The sequence below is a fragment of the Sesamum indicum genome, linkage group LG14 (assembly GCF_000512975.1).
Source record: "Sesamum indicum cultivar Zhongzhi No. 13 linkage group LG14, S_indicum_v1.0, whole genome shotgun sequence".
Lineage (NCBI taxonomy): Eukaryota > Viridiplantae > Streptophyta > Magnoliopsida > Lamiales > Pedaliaceae > Sesamum > Sesamum indicum.
Window position 1 is genome coordinate 2,026,645 of NC_026158.1, and position 25,837 is coordinate 2,052,481.

Here is a 25,837-nt window from a genome sequence, read left to right on the forward strand (position 1 = left end):
AATTTTGGAATGAAAGTTTCACCCAGGACAGCCGAGACTTTCCCTAAAGCCGCAACGACGAAAGTTTCTCCATCCGGGCCTAACGGAGGCTTATCGATCCCCGCCAAGGCTTCCGCGAAGGCTGCGATTCCGGTTCTGGAGGTGAATGCTACGGCAGAGAAATAGTGGAGAGGGGGATTGGGTGTGAGAAAGAAGTGTTGAACGGCGGAAATGGTTTGTGGGGTGGGCTCGACGGCGAGGGTGGGACACCAGAGAGGACCCCAGCCCTTGAGTCGAATGAAGTGAGAAAGCCTTCCGGCGTAGTTTTGCGGGGTGGTGAAGGCAATGAGACGGAAGGTGGCTGCCGGAGAAGAAGGGACGGGAGGATAGTGGTGTGAATTGAGGACTATCATTTTATGCCCAGCCCATCATTTCTACATAAGTAATATTCAGCTCGAGTCTATCTTTTGAATATTTTCATTTTTATTTGATTAATTTTGTAATAACGGAGGCTTATCGATACCCGCCAAGGCTTCCGCGAAGGCTGCGATTCCGGTTCTGGAGGTGAATGCTACGGCAGAGAAATAGTGGAGAGGGGGATTGGGTGTGAGAAAGAAGTGTTGAACGGCGGAAATGGTTTGTGGGGTGGGCTCGACGGCGAGGGTGGGACACCAGAGAGGACCCCAGCCCTTGAGTCGAATGAAGTGAGAAAGCCTTCCGGCGTAGTTTTGCGGGGTGGTGAAGGCAATGAGACGGAAGGTGGCTGCCGGAGAAGAAGGGACGGGAGGATAGTGGTGTGAATTGAGGACTATCATTTTATGCCCATCATTCCTTATCTACATAAGTAATATTCAGCTCGAGTCTATCTTTTGAATATTTTCATTTTTATTTGATTAATTTTGTAATATTTGATTTTTAAACAATTTATTTTTATAAAAATATTATTGATAAAAAATATTAAATATTAATTTTATAAAACATATATATAATTGTGTTTGAACACCTCAAAAGTTGTTATATCTTATTTTTCGCTTTAGAATTCTTTAATTTGACAATTGCAAAGATGGAACTTGAAGTTTTAATTTTCAAAATTGACTGATTCGTATATTATAATGAACCCTCTCGCTATTTGAATACCCTCTAAATTTAAAAATTCACTTTATGATAGCTTATTATGGTAGAGTATTTGTTATGGAATTTATAATTTTAGAGAATATTTGTAATTTTTCAAACAGAGTATTTGTAATTAAAATAAATATCAGAGAAATCCCTTGTAATTTACCCTAACATTAATGATATGAATCTGATTAGACTCGGACTTGTCCTACTTTGAGGTAGATTTCGATCAACAATGAGGTCTCGAGGCATATCTTTATTTTTTGTATTCTTATAGGAGTCATTTACTTTGAATTATTTGTCAAGATATTGTTGGATATCTAAACCAATCTAGCAATATACCTCATTTACTTTGTTGGATCACGGCCCGAGCCAAATCAAGAGGGCCCTATACAACCTTAGATAAACCTATATAACTTATCAAACCAAGGGGGTACGATAAGTTATGTTGCAAGGCCCAATTTTTGCTGGTAAATTCTCTTAGGCCCTGTTTACTTCTTTGTGATGCGTTTAAAAAATGTACGGGTTTAATAGATCTGGATTATTGTTTGAAACTTGGGTCGAAGCGTATGCAGATCCTAAAAGGGGACCTGTAAAAAGGCATTAACACTTCGATGGCCAAATTAGTATTTGATTTGAAATTAAATAAAGTCAAAAAGTAAATAAATATGGTTAAAAATCGAGATATGGTGAATAATATGGGTGAAGAAGTGTAAGAATAAGTGATAATGTGTTTGTAGAGTGCTCAAAGAATATTTAAACTTTAAGAGTGAGAGAGGTGTTTGGAGAGTGAGAGGGATATCCCCTGTATGGAGGGCTAAACCTATATTTATAGGGGAAATGCCCCCTGTCTGCTGGGGGTGTATCTCACTTTCGAGAATCTTGTAGAAATTGATTGGAATGGTTAGGATAAAGGATAAACCATTCTTATTCGTAGTTAGGATTATTTTAGTTGGAGTCCTCATTGTCTTGGGAGACCCCTTGTCTGCAAGGAGTCTCAACCACCAAAGAGGTCCTCCTTGCTAGGGCTGATGTTGTCCAAGTGGCTGCTGACACCTGGGTTGATGAGGTTTCACATAAGAGAGTAGGCAGCCACGTGTGTGGTTTTTTGGGCCGAACGTTTTTTCGGGCTTTAATCATAGTCTGAGTTGGGGTATGTCTTAGGACTCCTCCCTTCTTCTAGGGCTACTTGGGTTGTCAGACTTGCCTAGTTAGACTGTGGGTTGGTCCATCCTTGGCCTCCTAGTAGCGTTATGAGCGTAGGATGTCCTGGGTCTCTCGGGAGTTATCCTGGGACTTCCATTTTTAATAGCTTCCCCCCCCCCCTACTCTAATAAGTGTCAAAATCTCAACTTATTAGAGTAAATGTCTTTAGAGGTGAGGTGCAACAAAGGAGCTCTTTTTTTTTTAATTCCTGCAAAGAATATTAGTAACATAAGCATGCATAGTAAAAGAAGAGCTTACTTCATGCCTATACGAAGCAGAGTTTTTTATGACGGTGTCTCTATGGAGGAGGGCTTAATGGGTGCTTTTTGTGCCTACTCCAATATAGGCTTTATTTTCTGCAAGGGAATTTTAAATAATAAAGACATGTATATATTACAAATAAGTCTTGCACGGAGCAAATTATTATGCCTCCTCGAACGAGGGCTTATTTGAAGGGGATCTCCTTGGAACAGGACTTAGAGACCTTGCCGGAGGAAGAATAAGGTGTTCGCCGAAAGTAGTTTTGTTGCAGAAGAGTTTAACTCAATGTTACAAGTAGCAAAGGCATTGGGGCAGATTAAGGAGATATCAGTAGGTAGGCATGCACCACGGAAGCTGAGAGTTGGAGGAGCATTTGGAAAGATGTGGTGCCCCCCAAGGTGTGTACACTAATATGGAAAGCATGCCATGGGGCGTCGCCAACCTTTGAGAATTTGGCAAAGCGAATGATAGTCCAAGCTAGGCAATGCATACCATGTGAGATGCGGATGGAGTCTATTTATCATGCCCTCTTTAGATGTTTGGTGGCGCCATAGGTTTAGGCCTTTCCAAACCTTCGGTGGGCTATTATCTCTTTAAGCATTTGCACAGCGTGAGAATAGATTATGTTGGTGTACTCGAAATTGCGCCGTGCAAAAGTCTCTAGCGCTTTGCTAGGCATTGTGGTTGAACCGCAACTTTTTGTAATGCAAAATCATAAGAAAACCCGTTGTGCGTAGTTCGAAGGGCATGTACCAGTCATACTTGCCGGGCCAAAGAAAGGTGAATTCATGTCTGGGTTCCTCCAATAGATGGGACATAGCCTGAATATTGCTAATAATAGGGGATAGGGTTAGAATACGTTAATTTAAGGATTCTCTGATGTATATGGTTTTATATTTTATGAAATATATCACTGTCTTCCTATAAAAACGATCGTAATTAGTTCAAACAATCAAATTATATTTTATGTTTATGTGTAGTATTTTTGTCAAATTATATCACTTGTGATATCACAAATGAGCAAATTACCCATTTATAAAAAAGTAAATAGTGATTAAAATGAAGCAATTTACCTCCCTGTATAAGGAGGTAAATTGCTATATTTTTTTCATATGGGTAATGTGCTCATTTTCAATATCACAGGGGGATAAATTGCTATTCACCCAAATATAATTTGAGTTGTTGAGTTATTAATTACTTTCCGTGTTATATTTTAAAAAAATATATATTCTAACTAAGAAATACTTGATAATGATTTAAGGTGAAAAATACTAAAAATATATTAAAATTAAATTATATAAATATATATGGCATGAGAATCATTTTCGAGAAATTAATAATATGTTGGTTGATTTAATAATATCGATGTATTTTTTAAAAACATTTTAGAACTTGGTGAGTATGCGATGAACACCGTTTATAGTTTATAAATGTCGAAAGGCCATTTTCTGTTGTAAATACATTTATCGGACAAGATTTTGAAATTCTGAATTACTACATTATTTATACTATGATAAAAAAATAAAAAAAAAATATCATACCAATTTTTGAATGCTAATTTCTATGACAATCCTAACGGTTTTCAAACTAGAAAAAAAATCAAAAGCAATAACTATTCATATCTAAAAATGTAAAAAAAAAACAATGAAATAGGAGATTAATGGAAGTTAATATTTATTCTTAATTATGGTATTAATGGCCGTATTTTCTTATTTCCATAATTCTTGATCGCAATTTTATATTTTAAATGCACATGTTTGGTATAACCCTGTCATTAATATTTATGATCAATTAGGGCTAATTTGGTCCACGTCTGCATAGTTATTAATACTATTTTATTTTGAAATAATTAATTTTTAAAAAAAATAATTACACCATTTGGATTCACAATCCGATCATAATTCATTATACAGATGCAGATTATAGTTAAATTTCAAAATTAATATAAAATTCCAATTAAAAATGATTTAATGGGCATAAAAGGTGGTAGGGTGAAAAATAACTGTAATCGGATCAAAAGCTACATATTATAGCTTTAATAAAAATGTAATTTTGATGAAATTTAATTCGAAAGTAACTATTAAATAAAACGGCACAAAAAAAAAATATTTGTACTCGAAATGCAAATTTGACCTCCTCAATTATGGGATCAAATGCGGACTAAAAGAAAATGGGTGATAGCAATTTATCCCTCTGTAATATTGAAAATGAGTATATTACCCCTCTATGAAAAAATTTTAACAATTTACCCCCCTATACTTTTTAAAATGAAGTATTTACCTCCTTATACAGAGAGGTAAATTGCTTCATTTTAAAAAATCATAGGGGGGTAAATTGTTGTATTTTAAAAAATATAGGAAGGTAAATCACTATTTATTTTTTTATAAGAGGATAATTTGCTCATTTACAGTATCATAAGGGGATTACTTGCATTTTTTCCAAAAGAAAATTAATGTATGGCTCCATATAGTGCTTTCACATATTCAATTTCTATTTTTTTTTTCAATAATTTTTATCTCGATTATTAGTAGTGCATTATTCCAATCTATGCAAGTGCAGAAAGGGTTCCATGTCCCAGCATTGACCCTACACCCAAATTGATGATATGAATTTATAAAGTAGGCCCTTTTAAATTGAATTTTTCAAATTTTTTTTTGTTTTATTTAATTTGAGCTTTTTTTTTTCCTTCTATTTCTATAATTGAAAATAATAAATAAATGTCAGCATATTGCGCCATTTTATTTTATTTTTTTTTTCGAGTGAATCGATTACAATTACATCATGTTTTTTAATTATCAACAGTTAATATACATTAAATGACCAATATTGAATATGTGTAGCTGACCAATACTACTAATATTATATACCAACAACTATTATTAAATTAGGCTAAATTTGGAATTTCAATTTTGCTAATTGAGTTATGCCTCATTTGCAGGATATTACGCATTTGATGGTACAAATTACACGCTAATTTTGCTAAAAATTGAAGGGGCCTACTAATAATGATGAACTAATTAATGCAAATAATTAAGCCTTTTTTTCCTTTATAATAAATTATGGTTTTATTTCATTTTAAAATTAAGGTACAAAAGAATTACAAATTTGTCTTAAATAAAACAAAATGAATACATTGAAGCTTCAATATTATTCTCTACTTTTATTTTTCATCATTTTCTCAAGCAATATATTGCCTCGATCATGAGTTTGGTCGAATTCATTTTAATTTTTTAATGTCGTACTTGTGTGGGACTCTGGCAGCATCACTTGTCGCTTGAAAGAATAAAAATATCACAACAAATAATATAGTTGAACTCTCGGCTTCCTAATAAGGATCTTTTCCATCGACGTGTAACTTTAGATTTCTCGTATCGTTATTGGAAGCAACCCTGCTTTCTTGTTCTACTACTAGAGCAGAGAGGTGATGCCTCATCCGGTCACGCTCCCCTTCCTAGAGGAGTGCTTGAAGTGTTAGGAACTGATTATAGTCAGATTATGAATTATGATTATCTCGAGTAAATTACGATAAAATATCAGCAAATCAATTATTTGCATCAGGGGCACTTAAAAGTATGATAATTATAATTTTACCCCTACATCATTATATTTCAACTCGAAAACATTTACAACAAACTACCGAATTAATTTTTTTTTTCAAATACAAATAAGTCAATCAAATAGCAGACTTAGCAAGTGTTGCATCTTCCCCATCCACCTATATACACACAAAAAAAGAACTGCCCAGAAGAACTTGTACACACTATACAAAACGACTTAAATTTTTTTTTTACACAGATCGATCCACGAGATATAACAACTATCATAATCTTTAAATTCAGACTGCAGCAATACAATTTATTTTTTCTTTATCAAACATTAAAAAAAATCAAAATAATATTTTACAATCTTGGTCACTTTTATTTGTATTATCAGATGAAAAAAAAACAAAAGAATAAAAGAAATAATAATGTGGAGTTTGTTTGCACATTTGGCTATTGGTAGCATATAGGCTCATGATTTGGCCTGCCTCATATCAATTCCCTCACAAGTTGACACAACAAAAAATAAATGGTTCATGGCAATGGTGACCGAGTCATGTACACCCCTCTTTCCTCGTGACTTAATTTATTTTAGCTAATCATTTTCCCCTTTCATCTTCCTCCACCTGCTCCAAAATTGTACTCCCAGCAGTTTTAGCCGGCGACATTGGCTTGGCCGGCTTTATAATACTTTATTACTGCTTACTTACCAAGAAAGCTGAAGCTGGGTATACCATGTAGCCAGATTATAACATCTATATCTATCCTATTATAAAGAGAAAGATAAGTACACTTTCTTTTTTTAAGGTTTGGTATAATTACACGTAGATTTTTTGTAGTTTGATAAATTATATCTAGCATCCATGAGGTTTACTTCTATCTAACAAATTAGTCAAAATTCACTGGATCTGCTGATATTAACAAAAGAAAATAAAAAAAAAAGATCTATATTAACCCTAATTGGTTTATTACTGACTTATTGCAGGTTCAATATATCTTTTTATGACCCCAAATTACCCGCATACATCTTCACGCGTTAATCCATACGAGGATGTATATTTTCACTGTTATAAGGATGGTTTAGTCAGAAAAAATTATTTGACCTGTAATAAGTCAGTCATCAGTCAATTGAGGGTAAATGTCAATTTTCATTCAGTTTTTTCTTTTTTTTTTATTAATATCAGCAAATTCAGTGAATTTTGATTAATAGAGAGACTTATTTGTTAGACGGAAGAAAATCTTAGGGGTGCTAGAAGTAATTTTTTAAACTATAGGGGTCTACATGTAATTACACCAAACTTTAGGGAAGAGGGGTGTAATTATTCCTTAAAAAAAAACCTTTTTTAACCCTATCATTTTACCAACTAATGATAAGATAAAACTCTATCGTATTCATCTTATCAAAATAATGATAAGATGAAATCAACCACATTATTATTTATAAATACGAATCAATAAGCCACCTGCAATATGATTAGCTTAACGAGGTGCAAATTTAAAAATAAATAATTTATTTCACAGCTTAGATCTTATTCTAAAACATCTGTAAAACAAAAATAATAAGTGAACTAAATTAAGGTGAATTCACAACTCATTTCGACAATATTAAAAATATCATTCGTAAAATATTTATAATTTTGAGACTATAGTATATTAAATAAATTATGATAAACGGTTCGACCCGACCTGTCTCGAGCAATTCCATAAAAATGTTTTTTTATAATAATTCTTACATCCTTGTCCCATATGTACCACCCATATAAGCCTAGGCACCTAGGATTCTTGGACCAGCTAAAGACAGTGGCTTTGCTGCCCTATTATTGATTGATAATTTAAGTGAATCACATAAATGGGAAAGGAAAAAGGGCCTTGGCATTTTAGTTTAACTACCTCAGTGTGTGAAACATGTGACCTCAATAAATGCCTTGGTTTCGTCAAAACCATGAATCCATAGGGTGTTCTCATGACCACATGTCAATTTACTAGAATGTCCTTTACTACATCTAGCAACATGGATCGTGATTTTACTAATCAAAAGAAGAGAAAAGTATTATTTTAATTCGTTAAATATGTCTAATTTTAATTTTAGTCCAATAACTATGTTCATTTTTGTTTAGGTCCAGTAACTTACGAAATTGCTTACTTTTAGTCCTCTGGCAGATTTCAGACAATTTTACCCCTATGAGTGCATATGGACTAAAACTGCCTTTCAAAAGTTGCATAGGGGTAAAATTGTTCAAAAATTTATTAGAAGACTAAAAGTAAGCAATTTCGTAAATTACTGGACCTAAACAAAAATGGACATAGTTATCGAATTAAAATTAAAATTAGACATACTTAGCGGACTAAAATAATACTTTTTCCTCAAAAGAAATATAATTTTTTTTTAATGTCAAACTGTAGTAAAAATATTTGTCATGATTAAAAAGTTTAAATTTATAGTAACAGTTTATTAACTATGATTAATATTAATTTTTTGTATTAATTTTATTTGATTGAAGTATATTTACAAATCTTTTTAGATGATAGTGGTTTATGATGTAGGAAATAATCAATCTTTTTTATAGTGTTATGTATCTCTGTTTCGAGTTGAATATTTATTAATGCAAGTAGCTAATCCATTTCAGTGAAATACCTTATTTCGTATTGACATACTGATGAATAAAATTTTGTCAGGAGGATAAATTGTTATAAGATGGGATATCGGTGCAACAGTTGTACAATTCACAGTTCTGCTGTCCAAGTATAGTTTTTCCTACTCTAAGATTCTTCCGGAGATACTCCTCCTGAAATGATTTCTAAGAGTTCATCTGTTTAAGTACAATCGTATTTATGGTAAGTGTTTGAATTTTTACTAATTTGTCTGGCGTCTCATTCGTCATGAGTATATTCGATAGCTTTTCTAAGGGCGCTTTAGTAATTCCACTTTCCTCTTTGACAATTTCATCCTCCCTTAATTTCAACTATTTATTAAATCGGGTAGCGTTACTAATATTTTATAAATTTTATTATTTTAGTTTATTCAAACACTTTAAAAATTTAATTTCATATAAAATGTATCAGCTTATAAGATTTTTTAAATAATAAAAGCCAAACAGGGTCTTAGTTTCATGTCCAAGAAATTGGAGGGCTTATCATGTCATGGATAGTTGTAGGTGTAGGGTAACTGACACGTCACAAGCATATTGTGTCGGGAGCAATGGCTTTTTCTTCAATTATATGGAAGCATAATTTCTTCTTGTTTTTTGGGAGAATATTTGTTTCTGTAAATGTGATAGTGGTGAGGTAGCCAATAATAGTGGTGCTACCCAACTAACAATCCATACTCCATATTCCATTCACAAACACTTTTTTTTTCTTTTTCTATTTTTTGGTAAATTATATTTTACCATTTGAATTATGTTTGTTTGTATATTTTGTTATTTTTTGTGTTAATTTATCATCTCAACTTTGCAAAATTTGCATTTTACCATATATGACCCCATTTTTTTTGTCGAGAAAATATCACATACAGTGCATATATGAAAAATATTGCATCACATTACCATTAAATCTATGCACTGTATGTGATATTTTTTCGACAAAAGAACCAACAATGAAAAATATTCATATATGGCAATGTGTAAATTTCACAAAGTTGAGATGGTAAGGTGATACAAAAAAAAATTAGATAAAAAAATATAAAAATAGATTTAATTTGAATGACAAAATATAATTTATCCTTTTTTTTTTAATTGTGTTTGGTTTCTTGAAATTAAGTTTTCTTTCGTGGGAATTTGTTAAGTAATGCAGATAAAAAAAAATACGAAATTACAGTTTACAGTTCAAATTATGGTATTTTTATATTTTTTCATCTAATTTATTTTTTTGTTACACTTTGCTGATGAGAAAGTACTCGAGATTTGTACTTTGCAATCTCAAATCACTTTTCAGTGAAAATTCCACTGGAAGTGATCATACGAATGTCACATGCTATTTTTTAAGAATAAAATCGTCAACTTTATATTTTCTTCTAGATAAATCCATCCTCTCACGAGTATTTCCTATTAATCGGAAAGAATGCCTTGTATTTGATTCATATTTTTAGTTTAAAAAAATATTACGTCACACCAATAAAATCATTTTTCGATGGAATTTTCAATCGAAAAATTATTTAAAGTGGTCAAGTGCAAATCTCGAGTACTTTGGGTGGTAAGTGTAATATAATTTAGGTAGAAAAATATAAAAAATCACGCTATAATTCATATGACAAAAGTGTAATTTGCCTAAATAAATACATACTTCAAAAAATTTACGAAGGCAAAAAACAAGTTGGTGCAAATGATGAATTTTAAACTCAAGATATATAAAAAAATTCATGATCACGTCCAACGCTTATGAACCATTGTCTCAAGGACGAAGCCAAAATATTAACCATGGTAGAAAATCGCGTATAATATTTTCATTGTAAAAAAGAACCATAACGAGTGCTTTGATCGTAATCAAATTCATAGCTAATGTTGATTAATTGTTATCGATCCTAAACTTTCAAATCGATTTGTTTGGTCATAAACTCATAAATGGAATATTAATTTACCATAATATTTTAAATTATTATCATTTATAATGTGAGGAATAACTCATATTTTTTCCCTTATTCAATTTATGCTTTTATTTTTCCTTAGCAAATAGTATTTTTAAGACATTTATGTGCCATAATTATTAATCATTGCTAAATCAATTATTTTTTAGGAGTTAGCTCATGAAGTAACATATGTGGTATATTATTATTATTATTTATTTATTTATTTATTTATATTTGTGTGCAATGATTGTACTCTCTATACTACTCAAATTCTTAACTACCAACTTAATTATTTCTTCTTTACCTTGAAGCAATGACAAGTATTTAAATTTTTATAGGAATTCATTAATATATAATCTTAGAAATTGCAAAATTTTCTACCATTATTATCTCAAGCACCTTACATTTATTTTCAACAATAACTTTTAATTAATCTTTACTATTTTAAGCAAAATTAAAGTTTCATATTTTTTGGATTAAATAATTTAAAGATAATTTGATTTAAATTACTGGTACCGATACTGAAAATTTGTGACTAATATAAAATATTAAAAATAAGTTTTATATGTTCATATACGTTAACAATTATGTCGAAAAGTAAGCACGGAAATAGTCAAAATTAAAATAAAAAATACTCACTATATACAAATTTCAAAATTAAATTAGAAAAACATATATTTTTATAGATAAAAATATGAGATATTAAACACATAAACACAATATGGCGCTTGTATCTTACTCATATTATATAAAATAAATCACGTTATTTATAAATGACGATTTTACTATTTTTAGAGTTATAATTTGATTTCGATTATATATAGATATAGTCCGTATTCAAAATTATTTAATACAAATATTAGGGAGATTTATCGAAACAACGAGTATCACCAATCCATTATCTATATATATAATGGTTGTCGTGGCACGTTGTTCTTACGTGTATATAATAAAAAATCATTCACAGTTTTAAAATATATTATAAATAAAAATAAAATATATTAATTAGACAATTAAGTTAATGTAAAATTGACAAGATGAATAAATTTGTAATATTATCAACTCAAGAGCATTTTTTGAATCACAATAAATTAATCCAGCAATGTCAAAACCATCATTTTATGTCGATAACACCTAATCTCTTTAGATAATTCTGACGTCATCGGTATCATTGGGTCAGACACGCCCCTATAATCATAGATTACTTGTACTGAAAATTTACAAATTATCCACCAATGGTATTTTTATATCGATTAATAAAATTAAATTTTAAAATAAAAGTGATCTGTACTTATCAACTAAACCAATAAATATGAGCACATTGCCAATTATGGTAATGTAAGGTTAGTACATCATATGTACAATAAATCATATATGCAAGATGATTGATTACTCGTAAGTTGGAGAGTGTAAGAATTAGTTCTTGACAAAGAGTACAATAGAAATAGTGTTGTTTCAAAAAAGATGAGGGGCACGATCCAATTGTAAGAAACGGACAAACTCAAGAAAACAAATCCCTTTTTCTTAATTAAATCGGTACTAAAATTCAATTTATTCGGAAAAATTCAAGAAATTAGTGCAATTCCCTCTTTTTAATTTTTGGGTTTGAATATCACAGCTCGAAAGAAAATTTTTAAAAAACTCTCGTGACCCTCACTATCTTCTTTCTCCCTCTCTCTCTCTCTCTGTCTCTGTGTGTGTGTGTGTGTCTTCTTTCTCTCACTAGCTGGGCGAGAGGCATTCCTTCGTCACGCATTCATCAGTTTTCGGGGTACATTTTGTGCTTCGATTCAGTTTCGTGGCATTGGTTGTACATAGATTTGTTCATACTTTGTGTGGGTACTTTTTTGCTTGCTGTATATTGGGGCTGGTTTTTGTCTCTAGTTTTCTGTACTAATGTCGTTTATCAGTGCTTCATTTTATTATTTTTGATCTGAATCTCCTGTTAAGTGTTGGGGACTTGTGAACACTGCAGTTCTCGAAGCTCGATGATGTTAATTTATTAATTTTTTTTTTCTCGGCGATTTGTGCTGGATCTCACGGATTGGGGTTTATAAGCTCTGATCTTGGCTTAAATTTTAATTAATCGAGGGATTTTGCGGGTTTCTGCTTGTTTTTTATGTGCCTAATTTCTGTTCTATTTTAGTGTTTCTCTAGCTTTTAATGATGTCTGGTTTTACTTAGCTTCCATGAGAGGGTAAATGTGGTTTGTTTGTTAATGGTTTTACCTTTCCAGATTTCTGTGTTGATTGCTGTTTGTCTTTCAAGACAATTGAAGAGCTTGTAGAACGTTGATTGTAATAGAGGAGTTGAAGAAAGGAGAAGGATTTGAGGGAGAAAGATAGTTTAAATTTGACTTTCTGGATGTTTGTGCTTCTGGGTGGAAATGACGTCTGATATGGCACAAAGCTTGAGATCAAGCAGGTCCTCATTTGGCTCTAGCAATGGGTTTGAAGCCCATTCCCACAACTCTTATGCCACCTCAAATGGTGATGATTATGATTCTGATGGTTCCAACTTTGCTCCACCGTAAGTTTTTCCATTTCCTCATAATGCCTTAGAGCCATCATTTCCTATTTTTTTTCCAAAGTTTTCTCTTTCGGTAGGGGAAGCTGTTGCGTTTTAAAATGAGCAGTTATGTTCCATGCACAGTAATTATGGCAATCCCGCGAACTAATTATGTTTTTTTGACTTGTAGCACGCCTAATACTCTCTCATCAGTTATGCCGCCTGAACTTGCCGGTGCTATACCATTGATTGACAAATTCCAGGTGAAAGTTCAAGTTGTTCCTTTTTGAGATTTTGTAATACACAGACTCTGTTCTGGAGCTTAAATTTCAATTATTTGGCATTAGTTTGTTCTTGATGGCTGCACTTTGCCATCGGGCTATTTACTGCTTTTGGGTTGTCAACCCAAAACATTTAGTTTCTGATGGTTTGTTTCTTCCTTTAGGTGGAGGGATTTTTGAGGGCTATGCAGAAGCAGATTCATTCAGCTGGTAAACGTGGTTTCTTCTCTAAAAAGACACTGGGATTGCAAGTTCGAGAGAAGTTCACCTTTGAGGATATGCTTTGCTTCCAGAAGGTTGTATCTGCAGTATCTGGACATTCCTGTTTTCTTCCTAATATTGTATACTGAAGGTAGGTCGTACTTTTTTGACAGGATCCTATCCCTACCTCACTTCTGAAAATAAACAGTGATCTTGTTAGTAGAGCAGTTAAGCTGTTCCAAGTCATCCTGAAGTATATGGGAGTTGATTCCTCTGATCGAGTTACTCCAATTAGCTTAGATGAAAGCATTGAACTTGTTAGCAAACTATACAAGCATGCTTTGAAGCGTTCTGAACTTCGGGATGAACTCTTTATGCAAATTTCAAAGCAGACAAGAAACAACCCTGATAGGTATGTCTGTAGGTTTTCTATATGTGGTTGTGAAGATTTCTATACATTATCAATGTAGATTTTCTGAAATTTGTTAGTGTTAATCAATTGATTTGCCCTAGTAGAAATTGCTTAATCCTTTTTATTTTTTCACTCATTGCTCATGTTACTTGGTGATGGATGGTTGACCTTATGCTTCTTTTATCGATAGGCACTCTTTGATTAAGGCATGGGAGCTCATGTATTTATGTGCATCCTGCATGCCTCCTAGCAAGGAAATTGGTGGCTATTTGTCTGAATATGTACATACTGTGGCACACAGTGCCAGTAGTGATTCTGAAGTGCAAATCCTTGCAATGAATACGTTAAATGCTTTAAAGCGTTCTGTTAAGGCTGGACCACGACATATAATACCTGGACGCGAGGAAATTGATGCTGTTTTGACTGGTAAAAAGCTTACAACTATAGTGTTTTTCTTGGATGAAACCTTTGAAGAGATAACATACGACATGGCCACAACTGTAGCTGATGCTGTTGAGGTATTCATATGCTTCCGGATATGTCTATCTATCCATTTAATAATATTATATGCTTTATGAAATTGGCATCGTTATCAAGACTACCTTGAAGTTCTTTATAGTTTATATTGTTTAGATGAAACATGCAATTTATATTTGAATCCTTTGGAGGCTTTGAACTCTCATTGTATGATAACAAGAGTAAGGGGCCTATGGATTTAACGTTTCTCTGGGTCTAACTGATTGCCCATTATGCTCTGTGTTATTATTTTTGATATTTGGCTCTTTATATTAAAAACCCCGATCACAAGAAAGAGGGAAAGATAGATGAGAAGGAAAAGAAAATAGAAAAGAACTGATTTCATTTCTAACTGAATGGAGCTTTTCATGCTCTGAATGATGGGTTGAAATTTTCTTGGATTAAAAAAGTTTAGACTTTTACTGGGTATGATTTAAGTTTAGAGATGTTTATTTTTACTTATATGTGAAGCTATAGGCAGTGTATTGCTTACTGTGTCAACTCAAGGTATGATTATTATTCCGCATTTACCTTTTTTCCCCTCTTCTATAGAAAGTTTGAAGCATACTTTTATCACATCCAAAATTCTAGTTTTTTTGTCAACTTTATCTTACATCATTGTTAACTGTTGGGAACATGCATATTCGAGAATGGAAGATTTGGTTTACATATATTTTTAATGGTTAAGGACGGGTGCAGGCTTCTCAAGAGAACTTATTCACTTCAAAATTCAACAGCAGAAACTATAGAATTTCTGAAATCTGAGGGGATGTCAAATGAGATGAGAAACTTGACTGGCATATCAACAACTGCCCGTGAATATGGCTTTTTTGGAAAGCTGATAATTCTTTGCCAGCATTCTTTCCTCCAATCTCTTGGGTTTTTGAAGTCTTTTAATCAATGATGGAGTCTAAATTTTTGAACACGAGCATCTAAATATATTGAGTATCAGGAGAACTCCATAATGCTTACTTAGGGGGCCCTTGGAATAAGAGGGGATCAAGAGTTCTACTAAGGATGATTACATGCCTTGGTTCAAGTAATTTCCATTTAAAATACCAATAATTGCAAACCCTTCTTGTTGCCTCATTGGTTAAATTGGTGTCTATTGGACAAAGAGTTGTGTGAAAGAGTAAACAATTTAGGTTTCTGAGTGGATATTCTGAGGAAGTGGGCCCTAAATGGAGTTACTGGTGCGAAGATCTGAACTTTTTTGTTTTGACTTTGGGGATAAATAGGACATAGTACTCATCTGTATCTCTAATGTCCAGAAAAGAAATAACATGCTGCCTTAATGGTGTATGCACTTTATGCTTTTGGTGGCGTTTACTTAAATTGCTGGATGCATAAATGTGTTTTTCTAGCTAAACCTTTAAGACTTGATGTTCTTTTTGCAATTTTGTTCTGCATGCACAATTGATGTGGGGGACATATGATATGATTGTGAAATCTTTGCTGGTCTTAAGGTGCATTATTTGTATTCTGCATTGAAATGTTTATCAAGTGCAGTGCAAATTTTAGATTCATCAGAAGATTACTTAATTCTTTTCTGTTAGTAGTGGCAAGGTGATTACTTTTTTCTTTTTTTCTCATTCAGGCATTAATAGCATCCCTCTTATTGATAAATTTGCTGTGACACTTTATTAATTTTTAGTTCATGGTCAATAAACTTCAGGAGCTTGCTGGGATAATCAAATTATCAACATACTCTAGCTTCAGTTTGTTTGAGTGTCGTAAGGCTGCTGTTATTTCGAAATCAGCAGACCCCGGAAATGGTACTTATCAAATATAGTCTTCAACTATTTCCATTTCAACTTAACTGCAGTAATTTGTTGTAGTTCTTATTTTGTTGAAATAGTTGAGGAGAACATGCTTCCAGTTTCCAACATCTAATTTTAACAATATGCTCTTATATTCTGTAGAGGAGTATATCGGTTTAGATGATAACAAATATATCGGAGATCTACTTGCCGATTTTAAGGCATCAAAGGACCGGAGTAAAGGAGAGATTTTGCACTGTAAACTGACATTCAAAAAGAAGCTATTTCGGGAGTCTGATGAAGCTATTACAGACCCAATGTTTGTGCAGTTATCATATGTCCAAGTATGTCTTTGTGGTCACTTTCCTTTCACAACAAACTTTCGTTTGTTGCTATCCCCAGTTTTTTGGTCTCAAGATATTCTTCAAACTATTCTCCTGGTGTTATCTTCCCCTCTTACCTTGTTTCTCTTGTTGCAGCTACAACATGATTATGTATTAGGCAATTATCCGGTCGGAAGGGATGATGCTGCACAGCTATCCGCGTTGCAGATTCTGGCTGAAATTGGATATGTTGTTTCTCCAGAAACATGCACGTTAGTTGCCTTAATCTGTTTCTTTGTCTGTCTTGCTGTCTCTTCTATCTTTTCTTCATTTGATCTGTGACTTCTTGTTTCTTGATGATGTATAGTAGTTGCTATTTCTTAACTTATTTTATAGGACCTTATGCAAGAGATTCATTGATTATTTAATTGACTATCTCCCCATTTATATATCTAGCGATTGGACATCACTTCTGGAGCGATTTCTCCCAAGACAAATAGCAATTACTCGAGCGAAGAGAGACTGGGAACTAGATGTTCTTTCTCGTTACCGTTCAATGGTGAGAGCATTGTTGTAATTCCCCCAATTTCCTGATACATACAGATAAAGAATTATATGTTGATCCATTGAAATGTTTATTCTATATGCTATAAGGAATTGCAAAAATGTGTTTACTCTTTAAAAATAGATAAAAGTGTATTTTTTATTTTTCCTTATATTCTTTACTAATTATCCTTTGCCTGGAAACATGTCTCTTGCCAAACCTTTTTGGCCATACTAAAAATATATTTTAGCTAATAATTTTCTGTTATACCCTTAACTAAATATAGGAGATCAATAATATTGCTTACTTTTACTAATTTAACCAATCTTTATGCTCTTCCGCCATACTTTTAGTTTGGATACAGCCATTCCCTTCTTAAAAGCTAAAATGTATCTTGAAGAAATTAAATAATTGTATTAATGTCTTTTTTTTTTTTTGTGATATTCTCATTCATCTGTAGGAAAATTTGACAAAAGATGATGCTAGACAACAATTTTTGCGCATCTTGAGAACACTTCCTTATGGGAACTCAGTGTTCTTTGCTGTCCGTAAAATTGATGATCCTATCGGACTGCTGCCAGGGAAAATTATTCTGGGCATTAACAAGCGTGGGGTAAGTGTGTTCTCTGTTATTTTTGCATTACATATATAACCACTGTAGATATGAGATGCCTAAACATGATTGCTTCGTTTGCCCAAAGGTTCACTTCTTCCGCCCTGTTCCAAAGGAGTATCTACATTCAGCTGAGTTAAGGGACATAATGCAATTTGGCAGCAGTAACACTGCTGTTTTTTTCAAAATGAGAGTTGCTGGTGTCTTGCATATATTTCAGTTTGAAACAAAACAGGTTAGATGATTATGATTTGCAAGTAAGATCCAGTTATTAGGTCTTTAAATGTTTTCGTCCTGTTTCCTATGTTAATTACCATTAACAATTTTTATGGATTAGGGAGAGGAAATCTGTGTTGCCCTTCAAACACATATAAATGATGTGATGCTGCGCCGCTACTCCAAGGCACGTGCCGCTGCAAATGGTTCAATTAATGGACATCCTTCTGATAATGTTCGACCACCTACTGTTGACTTCAATGAGAAGCGAGTTTTGGAATTATCGAAATCTCTTGAAGAATCGGAAAACAAAGTGAATCAAGTGAGTTTGCTAATTTCTAGACAGTTATTTTTATAAACTACGGGCGCAAAATTGATCCCATCAACTGTTCATTGGTTAGCAATTGAAGACTATTATGCTTGCTTACAAATACAATTAACTCATTTTTCTATTACTATAGCACATTATTGTCCAAATATCTTTCTCCAACTTTTCTAACCGATTTTTTTGGTTATTCAGTTGCAAGAGGATTTACATGAAAAGCAAAAGCAAGAACTGAAAATGAAAGAAGATTTGGAGAGTTTGAAAAGCATTTTGAGGTCTGAGAAGCATTATTTGGAAGAAATAATTTGTGAATGTGACAAACTGAGAACTTTGTGTGATGAAAAAGATTCAGCACTACAGGTAATCATCTTTAAAAGAGAATTGAACTTGATTCTCATTGGTTTTTCAGCTTCTCATTATTGGTTCCGTATAGGCTGCATTTTTGGAGAAGCAAAGCATTGAGGTGAAGTTTGCAAAGCTGAATAGTCAAGGACTGGAGAACAACATTAGGAAAGAGTTGGTTGAGACAAATAGCCAGGTATACATATATTGGATTTATAATCTTTGCCTGTATAACTGTTGAGATGTTATGTTGTGATCATATGCAACCCTATCCTTGAAAAGATTATCTTCTACTTCCTTTTTCTTTAATTTATACAAATTACACAATGAACTGATGCCTAATTCTGTATTTTTTCAATTACTAATTTACTACTAAAGGTTACGTGCTTTGTATGTAAGGCATATGCATAATGGAGAAACTTTACATTCAAAAAAAAAAAAAAAAAAGAATGAAAAGGAACTTTTAACTTTTAAATATAATAGACAGAGTCCTATATATGCCAATGATTTACGGTTAAAAACTCACAGAATCTGTATTTTTATGAAATTATTTTTAAATAAAAAGTTTAGGAAGTCCAAGTAATTATGTTAAAAAGAAGATACGTATTAGCTTTTGAAAAAAAATTGAGATGACAAGGAATCTTCCTATTTAATTTCTATTGATTAGGTTTGAGGAATACTAAAAACTCAAAGAAAATCTTTGAGCTATTCATATTTCTATGTAGTATATATATATGTGCATATATGTATACATGAATTAAATGTTTTCGAATTAATTGTAAGCATGTATGGAAGTTAATAATTATAAAACATATATAAAATATGAATGTGAAGAAATAAAAATTACTTGTTTCTTATTGAAGTTGTATAACTATTTTTATGAGCTTTAAGACAGTGTTTTTACTGCAAGCTAATAATATCACTTCGTACTATCTCCACCCATCGTTATTTGACTTCTCAATGAACTTTTTCGTTATTATCAGAGTATGCATCATTGTAATTTTGGGCTTCAAGTATTGGCTCAATCTATTTTAGGAGAATGCAAATTAAGTTCTATCTATTTCAGGAGACTATAAAATGATATCTTGCATCTTGCTTCATTTTGATAATTCTTGAATTGCTAGAGTATGCAACTTTCTGGAGTCTTATGAGTCTTTAGCATTTTACTATATTTTTATGCAATTTTAATTAGCAGTAGTTTAGTCTTAACAAAAAAGTGAAAAAAATGTCAAACGCTTTCAACAGTAGGTAATTTTACAATAATATTAATTTATAAGATATGGATGGATAAACTAGGTATTTTATACTTGTAATGCTAATAGTATGTAATGTATAATATAATATATAGATTGATGTGTATGATAGATAATATTTGGTTAGAAAATAATTAATACTCAACTCAAGATGTATTAAGCAACATATAATTAGCCGTAAAACATTTAAAGAATTTGGATCTAGACATAAACATATATAGATTTCATAGGAGTTAGTTAATACAATTTCAATTCACATAATTGCATCACTAATAGTTATCATATGAAAAGTCAATAAGAATATTTTAGTCTATAGATTTTGATTAGCACAGTTTTTACCATTTTCAATAGGTCTTGCATAAGATCTAAGATGAACTAAAAGGCATGCAGCCACAGTTGCCTATTATGATCATATGAAAAGTCAATAAGAATATTTTAGTCTATGGATTTTGATTAGCACAGTTTCTACCAATTTCAATAGGTCTTGCGTAAGACCCAAGATGAACTAAAAGCATGCAGTGCACAGTTGCACGCTGTAGAAGAATCCAAAAGGAAACTTGTGAATGAGAAAACATCTCTTGAAGAAAGACTTTCAAGACTTGAAAGGAATAACAATGATGAGGTAAATATTGTTACTCTTTTCTTTTTTCCTGTTCAATCAGTTTGAGACCGATGTTCATATAACCTGAAAATTGTTCTCATTCTTTAAATGCAGATTGCTATTATTAAGGAGAACTTTGAACAGGAACGCAAGACCATGAAGCTTCATATTTCTGAACTTGAAAAGAAATTGGAAGAGTCCAAACGAAAATTGGGTGAAGCACAATCGGCTATTGCCATTAAGGATACCGAGTTGTCTGCTTTGCAAAATAATCTTAGGGAATTGGAGGAGCTTAGAGAAATGAAAGAGGTGAAAGTTTTTCCTTAATAGGTCTTGGAACTTGTATATATTTGTGTCTGTAATACTTTCTTATAGGCTGTAAAAATATTACATGTACCAAATTTTGATGGATGGCATCTTATTTAGGACATTGACAGAAAGAATGAGCAAACAGCGGCAATTTTGAAGAGGCAAGGGGCTCAATTGGCTGAGATGGAGGCACTTTACAAGGAAGAACAAGTTATGAGAAAACGATATTTTAACATGATTGAAGGTACCATCGCATTTTGTTTTCCTTATTTGGACTGTCCATCTGTTGCCATTGGATGTGTGTGAAACTTTAAATGAAGTGAAAAACTGAAATTTCAGGTATTTTTACTCTTCTGCTCCTAAAGTAGTGGTTGGAATTAGAGGTTTCACATCATTACTTCAAGTAAGAGGGAAAAGAGGGTACTTTTGAAAAGAAAGCTTCCATTTTAGAAAATGAGATATTTGTGGATATCCAAAAAAGAAGTTGCAGCATTCAATGTGGGATAGAGGCAGTATTGTTTTCTTCGGAGCTTAACATTCTTTCTTTTATGAGTGTATAGCTATATATGGATAGCTTCAATATTTCATTATCTTTTGGTGTTCGCTAATTGTTGAATTCATGTTTGAAAAATACATTTATTTCGTAGACATGAAAGGCAAGATTCGAGTCTATTGTCGATTGAGGCCTCTCAGTGAGAAAGAAATATCTGAGAAGGAGAGAAATGCGATGGCGAGTGTGGATGAATTCACAGTAGAGCATACATGGAGAGACGATAGAGTGAAACAACACATGTATGATCGTGTTTTTGATGGCCGTGCTACCCAAGAGGATGTTTTTGAGGATACCAAGGCAAGCCTAATAAAATTCTGTGGTTTATATTATGTTTTCGTTAGCAATTATTACATCTTATATTCTTAATTCTCCTTAATTTGAGTCAATTGTGTGTTCTCTTATCCTTTTCCTTTCTGCAGTACCTGGTGCAATCTGCTGTCGATGGATATAATGTTTGCATATTTGCATATGGACAAACTGGTTCAGGGAAGACGTTTACAATTTATGGATCTGAAGGCAATCCTGGGCTCACTCCACGTGCTATCTCTGAACTTTTTAGGATTATGAAGCGGGACAATAAAAAGTTTTCTTTCACTTTGAAGGTAATAAGTTTGACATCTAGGAGTTAATGTTTTTTTTCAATAATCTGAATACTTCTACTTCTGTTTCATTTTATTTTATTTCAAAAGCCTGAATTGCGTAGTGGTGATTTTGGACATTTGTTGAATGTGATGACCAATTATTTATGAACATATGCAGGCATATATGGTGGAATTATATCAAGATACACTAATAGATCTCTTATTGCCGAAGAATGCAAAGCGTTTGAAATTGGACATAAAAAAAGATTCAAAGGTAATTTGTCTTCAAATGTTTCTTGAAGATATAGAAATTATAATATAGTTTTGCTTTTTTGTTCTGACTTTGGTTTTGTGCTGAAACTTGTCTGTTCTCTACTTTAATGCCAATTTAGTTTTCAATGACTTAGTTGTTGTGTATGGCTACTTTGTATTCACAGGGTATGGTGGTTGTGGAAAATGTAACACTCTTGTCCATTTCATCCTATGATGAATTACAAAGTGTTATGGAGAGAGGGTCTGAACAACGTCATACAACAGGGACCCTGATGAATGAGCAAAGTTCGAGATCACATTTAATACTTTCCATTGTTATAGAGAGTACCAATCTTCAAACTCAATCTGTAGCCAGAGGAAAGGTATTGACAAATATATATCATCTATATCTAAAGCTGATCAACTTGGACTTAGCATTAGATTCTTAACTGATTTTGTCATACCCTTTTGTTTTAAAATTCATAATAGTTTTGAACACTATATCCATATCAAACTATGTAATATACAAGCGTATGATATATCGTACTTTGCACAAGTGCAGTTGAGTTTCAGATATTGGATTATGCCATCAGTATAGCATCTAAAAGAGTGCTTTTATTTCGATTCGTAGAAGAAAAGGGACCTTTCCTTTTGGGAACTGAGCCACAAAGCTGTTTTAGACTGTTACCGTAATCTTAAAATGTGTGGCAGAGAGAAAACAACAGTCGAGTGTTAAATGAAAATATTATCTTGGTATCTTGAATCTGAGTGAGATGTTGGCAGCTCGGCTTTGGGTATATTACGGTTTTTCTTGAAGAGGAATTCATGTTGCTACAGCTTTCATTTACACTTCTAATGGATTCCTTAGCTCAAGGAGTGATGACAGCTTTCTTAATATGATTTTTCAATTGCATTTTCTTCATTTGGGATTTATATTTTCTATCATGCAGCTAAGCTTTGTGGATCTTGCTGGATCTGAAAGAGTGAAGAAGTCAGGGTCTTCTGGTAGTCAATTGAAGGAAGCTCAAAGCATCAACAAATCACTTTCAGCTCTTGGAGATGTCATTGGTGCTTTATCTTCCGGCAATCAGCACATTCCCTACCGAAATCACAAGCTAACTATGTTGATGAGTGATTCACTGGGCGGTAATGCTAAAACTTTGATGTTTGTAAACATATCTCCAGCCGAATCAAATTTGGACGAGACCTACAACTCTTTAACGTACGCACCCTTTTCTTCCTCTCTATGTATTGCACATTTATTATCGTGGTAATTGGACTCGGGAGAGAGGCATGCTAATGGAGCAATAAGAATAAGCTACTTTAAATTAGAAATATAGTTGGCTTTACCTCTCAATGATGTTTATAATTATAGTTGGTCAGTTGGCTTGAGCTCCATTTGGATGGAAGGATTTGAATTTGAGGGAAAGATTTGGAAATAAGGATTTCAAATAAATGCATTTCAAAACCATATCAATGCCTCAAAATATAGTTCAAAATGAAAGTTTAAGAATTTGCAATGCTTTATACCACGGATTTATCCAAACAAGTTTGATGGATTTGAAATCCTTAGGAATCCATATCGATCCAAACACACCATTAGTTAATAGTTTGTTTTGGTAAAGTCCTTGGTCGTATAAATGAATGGAAATGGTTGCTGACTTAATGTTTTGATAATCTGTATTCTACATCAGGTACGCATCCCGAGTACGGTCAATTGTGAATGACCCTAGTAAAAATGTGTCATCAAAGGAAGTGGCTCGTCTTAAGAAGCTAGTTGCCTATTGGAAGGAGCAGGCTGGTCAAAGAGGTGATGACGACGATCTGGAAGAGGTCCAAGACGAACGAAGTCGAAAAGATAAGACTGATAATCGTCATTCTCTGTGAGTTGCCCTCAATTATGTGTAATGGTAACCTTACCAAGTAAACCGAGCTTGTTGGTTTAAAGGCATCAGGCAATCTCATAGCATGTCAAATACTTGTTTGTCTTGCTGCCTTGTTGGGATGCTTGTCCAAAAATTTTGCTGTGGCAAGAGGGTCTTTGCTTCTTCGATGGGTTCGTCCTATTTTTGTACAGTAAATCTGTATATTATCAAGATTAATACCAATACCTGGAATTGGTTTTTCTGTCCTTTTCTTTGCCATCAAAGTTTGTAAATTCCGTAGAAACATACGCTTTTACAAAATTTCGTTTGTCCATTCAGTTCAGCATGTCTATGTTATCGATGAGTTGGGATTCCAGGAGATGACCGACTGACATTTTGCCGTTGATTTTGAGATTGTCAAAGACATCTCTGGTCTATATATGTTCTTGTTCAACAGTTTGTGTTCAATCGGTAGAAATTCTGTCAGGCAGAGAAAAGCAAAACAGAAAAACAAAACAGTTGTTGTCATAATATAACTTGCAAAAACTTTTCCGTTCTCTAGTCGTACTTTCATTCCCAATTTTGAAAATACTTGTAGGAATCACGAGCGTGGCACGTAATGCTTATTACTTTACTGCACGTAATGCTTATTACCTCGATAAAGTGACTATTATTCAAAATTTTTATTAAGTAAAAGTGTAAGGATTTTCATAAATGAAGAAGTATTATTTTGAAGTTTAATAAGTACTTTTAAATAAAAGATTATATCTATTAAGCTTAATGAATTTGGACTTCTAAAAGTTATTAATTGTAAAAGCGTTCTATTCAGTAATAATTTAAAAACTAAATAAAAATATAACTAAATAAGTGGTTATGTAAATACATAATTTCGTTATTCATTTGCTTGTTCGATTTTGTTTGCATGAGAAATCTCTTACTGGTTTTATGAATTTTTTGTATTCGACAAAATTATTAAGTATCTTTTGTTTGATTGGCGTTTGAAGTTCAATGTTATCATTCTTATTCATCGTTTAATATTTTCATTATGTTCTCGAGATATTGCATCATGATTCTTATCAATTTGATGTATTGACTTTATCAATAATACTTAGAATTTTAAACCAATAAAGATTAAGTGGGTTAATTGGTGTTTTACTTTTGATTTCCTTATTTAATAGGGAATGTCTCCTTATAGTTGCATTCGTCACAACATTCAATTTTTTATTCATTAGTTCTATCTTTTTTTAAGTTCAATTATAATATTTTGTTGCCTGTCTATAAGACTTATGTTAGAGTATTTATGCATTATGATATTTTATATTTTTTAGCATAATATATCAGAATATTGCATAAGTAATAGTAAGGGTACATGAATTTAAATATTTAAATAATTAAATTCAATTATTAATAACCTATTAACTTTAGTTTCTACTATAAAATCAATCCAAATTGTGAACAATCTATCAATTAATATTAACTTTTATCATCACATATCATACTATTTTCTAATTTGTGTTTTGGAAGTAACAATTTTTATGGCTTTTACATAGGCTTAAAATACAAAACCTTATTGATTCTAATCTTTATATTCATAATTGTAATTAAAATAATTCTTTTCAACTTATTCATCCATTTGTCTTCATTTTCTTTTGTTAATTGATATTATGTCTAAATAATTGAAAAATATACAATTGTAGGGATTTTTAAAAAAACATGT

The 25,837-nt window shown here is 32.5% G+C and overlaps 2 protein-coding genes across 3 annotated transcripts in view; one reads left to right on the forward strand and one right to left on the reverse strand.

Annotated features, from left to right (window-relative positions):
* LOC105176792 overlaps positions 1-865 on the reverse strand; it is a 4,738-nt gene extending 3,873 nt beyond the window's left edge. Inside the window, exon 1 of the mRNA XM_020698729.1 lies at positions 652-865. Coding sequence (XP_020554388.1) covers positions 652-794 — 143 coding nt within the window. The 5' untranslated portion in view covers positions 795-865. The remainder of the gene's footprint in view (positions 1-651) is intronic.
* Positions 12,284-24,463, forward strand: LOC105176793 (kinesin-like protein KIN-14I). Of its 2 annotated transcripts, none has more exons than XM_011099703.2 (24): positions 12,284-12,436; positions 12,902-13,194; positions 13,364-13,436; positions 13,619-13,750; positions 13,829-14,067; positions 14,258-14,585; positions 16,259-16,358; positions 16,506-16,687; positions 16,823-16,938; positions 17,123-17,225; positions 17,671-17,823; positions 17,912-18,058; positions 18,161-18,361; positions 18,560-18,724; positions 18,798-18,902; positions 20,441-20,581; positions 20,675-20,869; positions 20,987-21,113; positions 21,517-21,719; positions 21,842-22,024; positions 22,182-22,277; positions 22,441-22,638; positions 23,206-23,477; positions 23,950-24,463. In XM_011099703.2, the coding sequence occupies exons 2-24, from the start codon at positions 13,052-13,054 to the stop codon at positions 24,140-24,142; spliced, it is 3,795 nt and encodes a 1,264-aa protein (XP_011098005.1). In that variant the 5' UTR covers positions 12,284-12,436; positions 12,902-13,051; the 3' UTR covers positions 24,143-24,463. The 2 variants fall into 2 exon arrangements, with proteins under 2 accessions (XP_011098005.1, XP_020554473.1); XM_020698814.1 differs by having other exon boundaries at positions 12,313-12,500.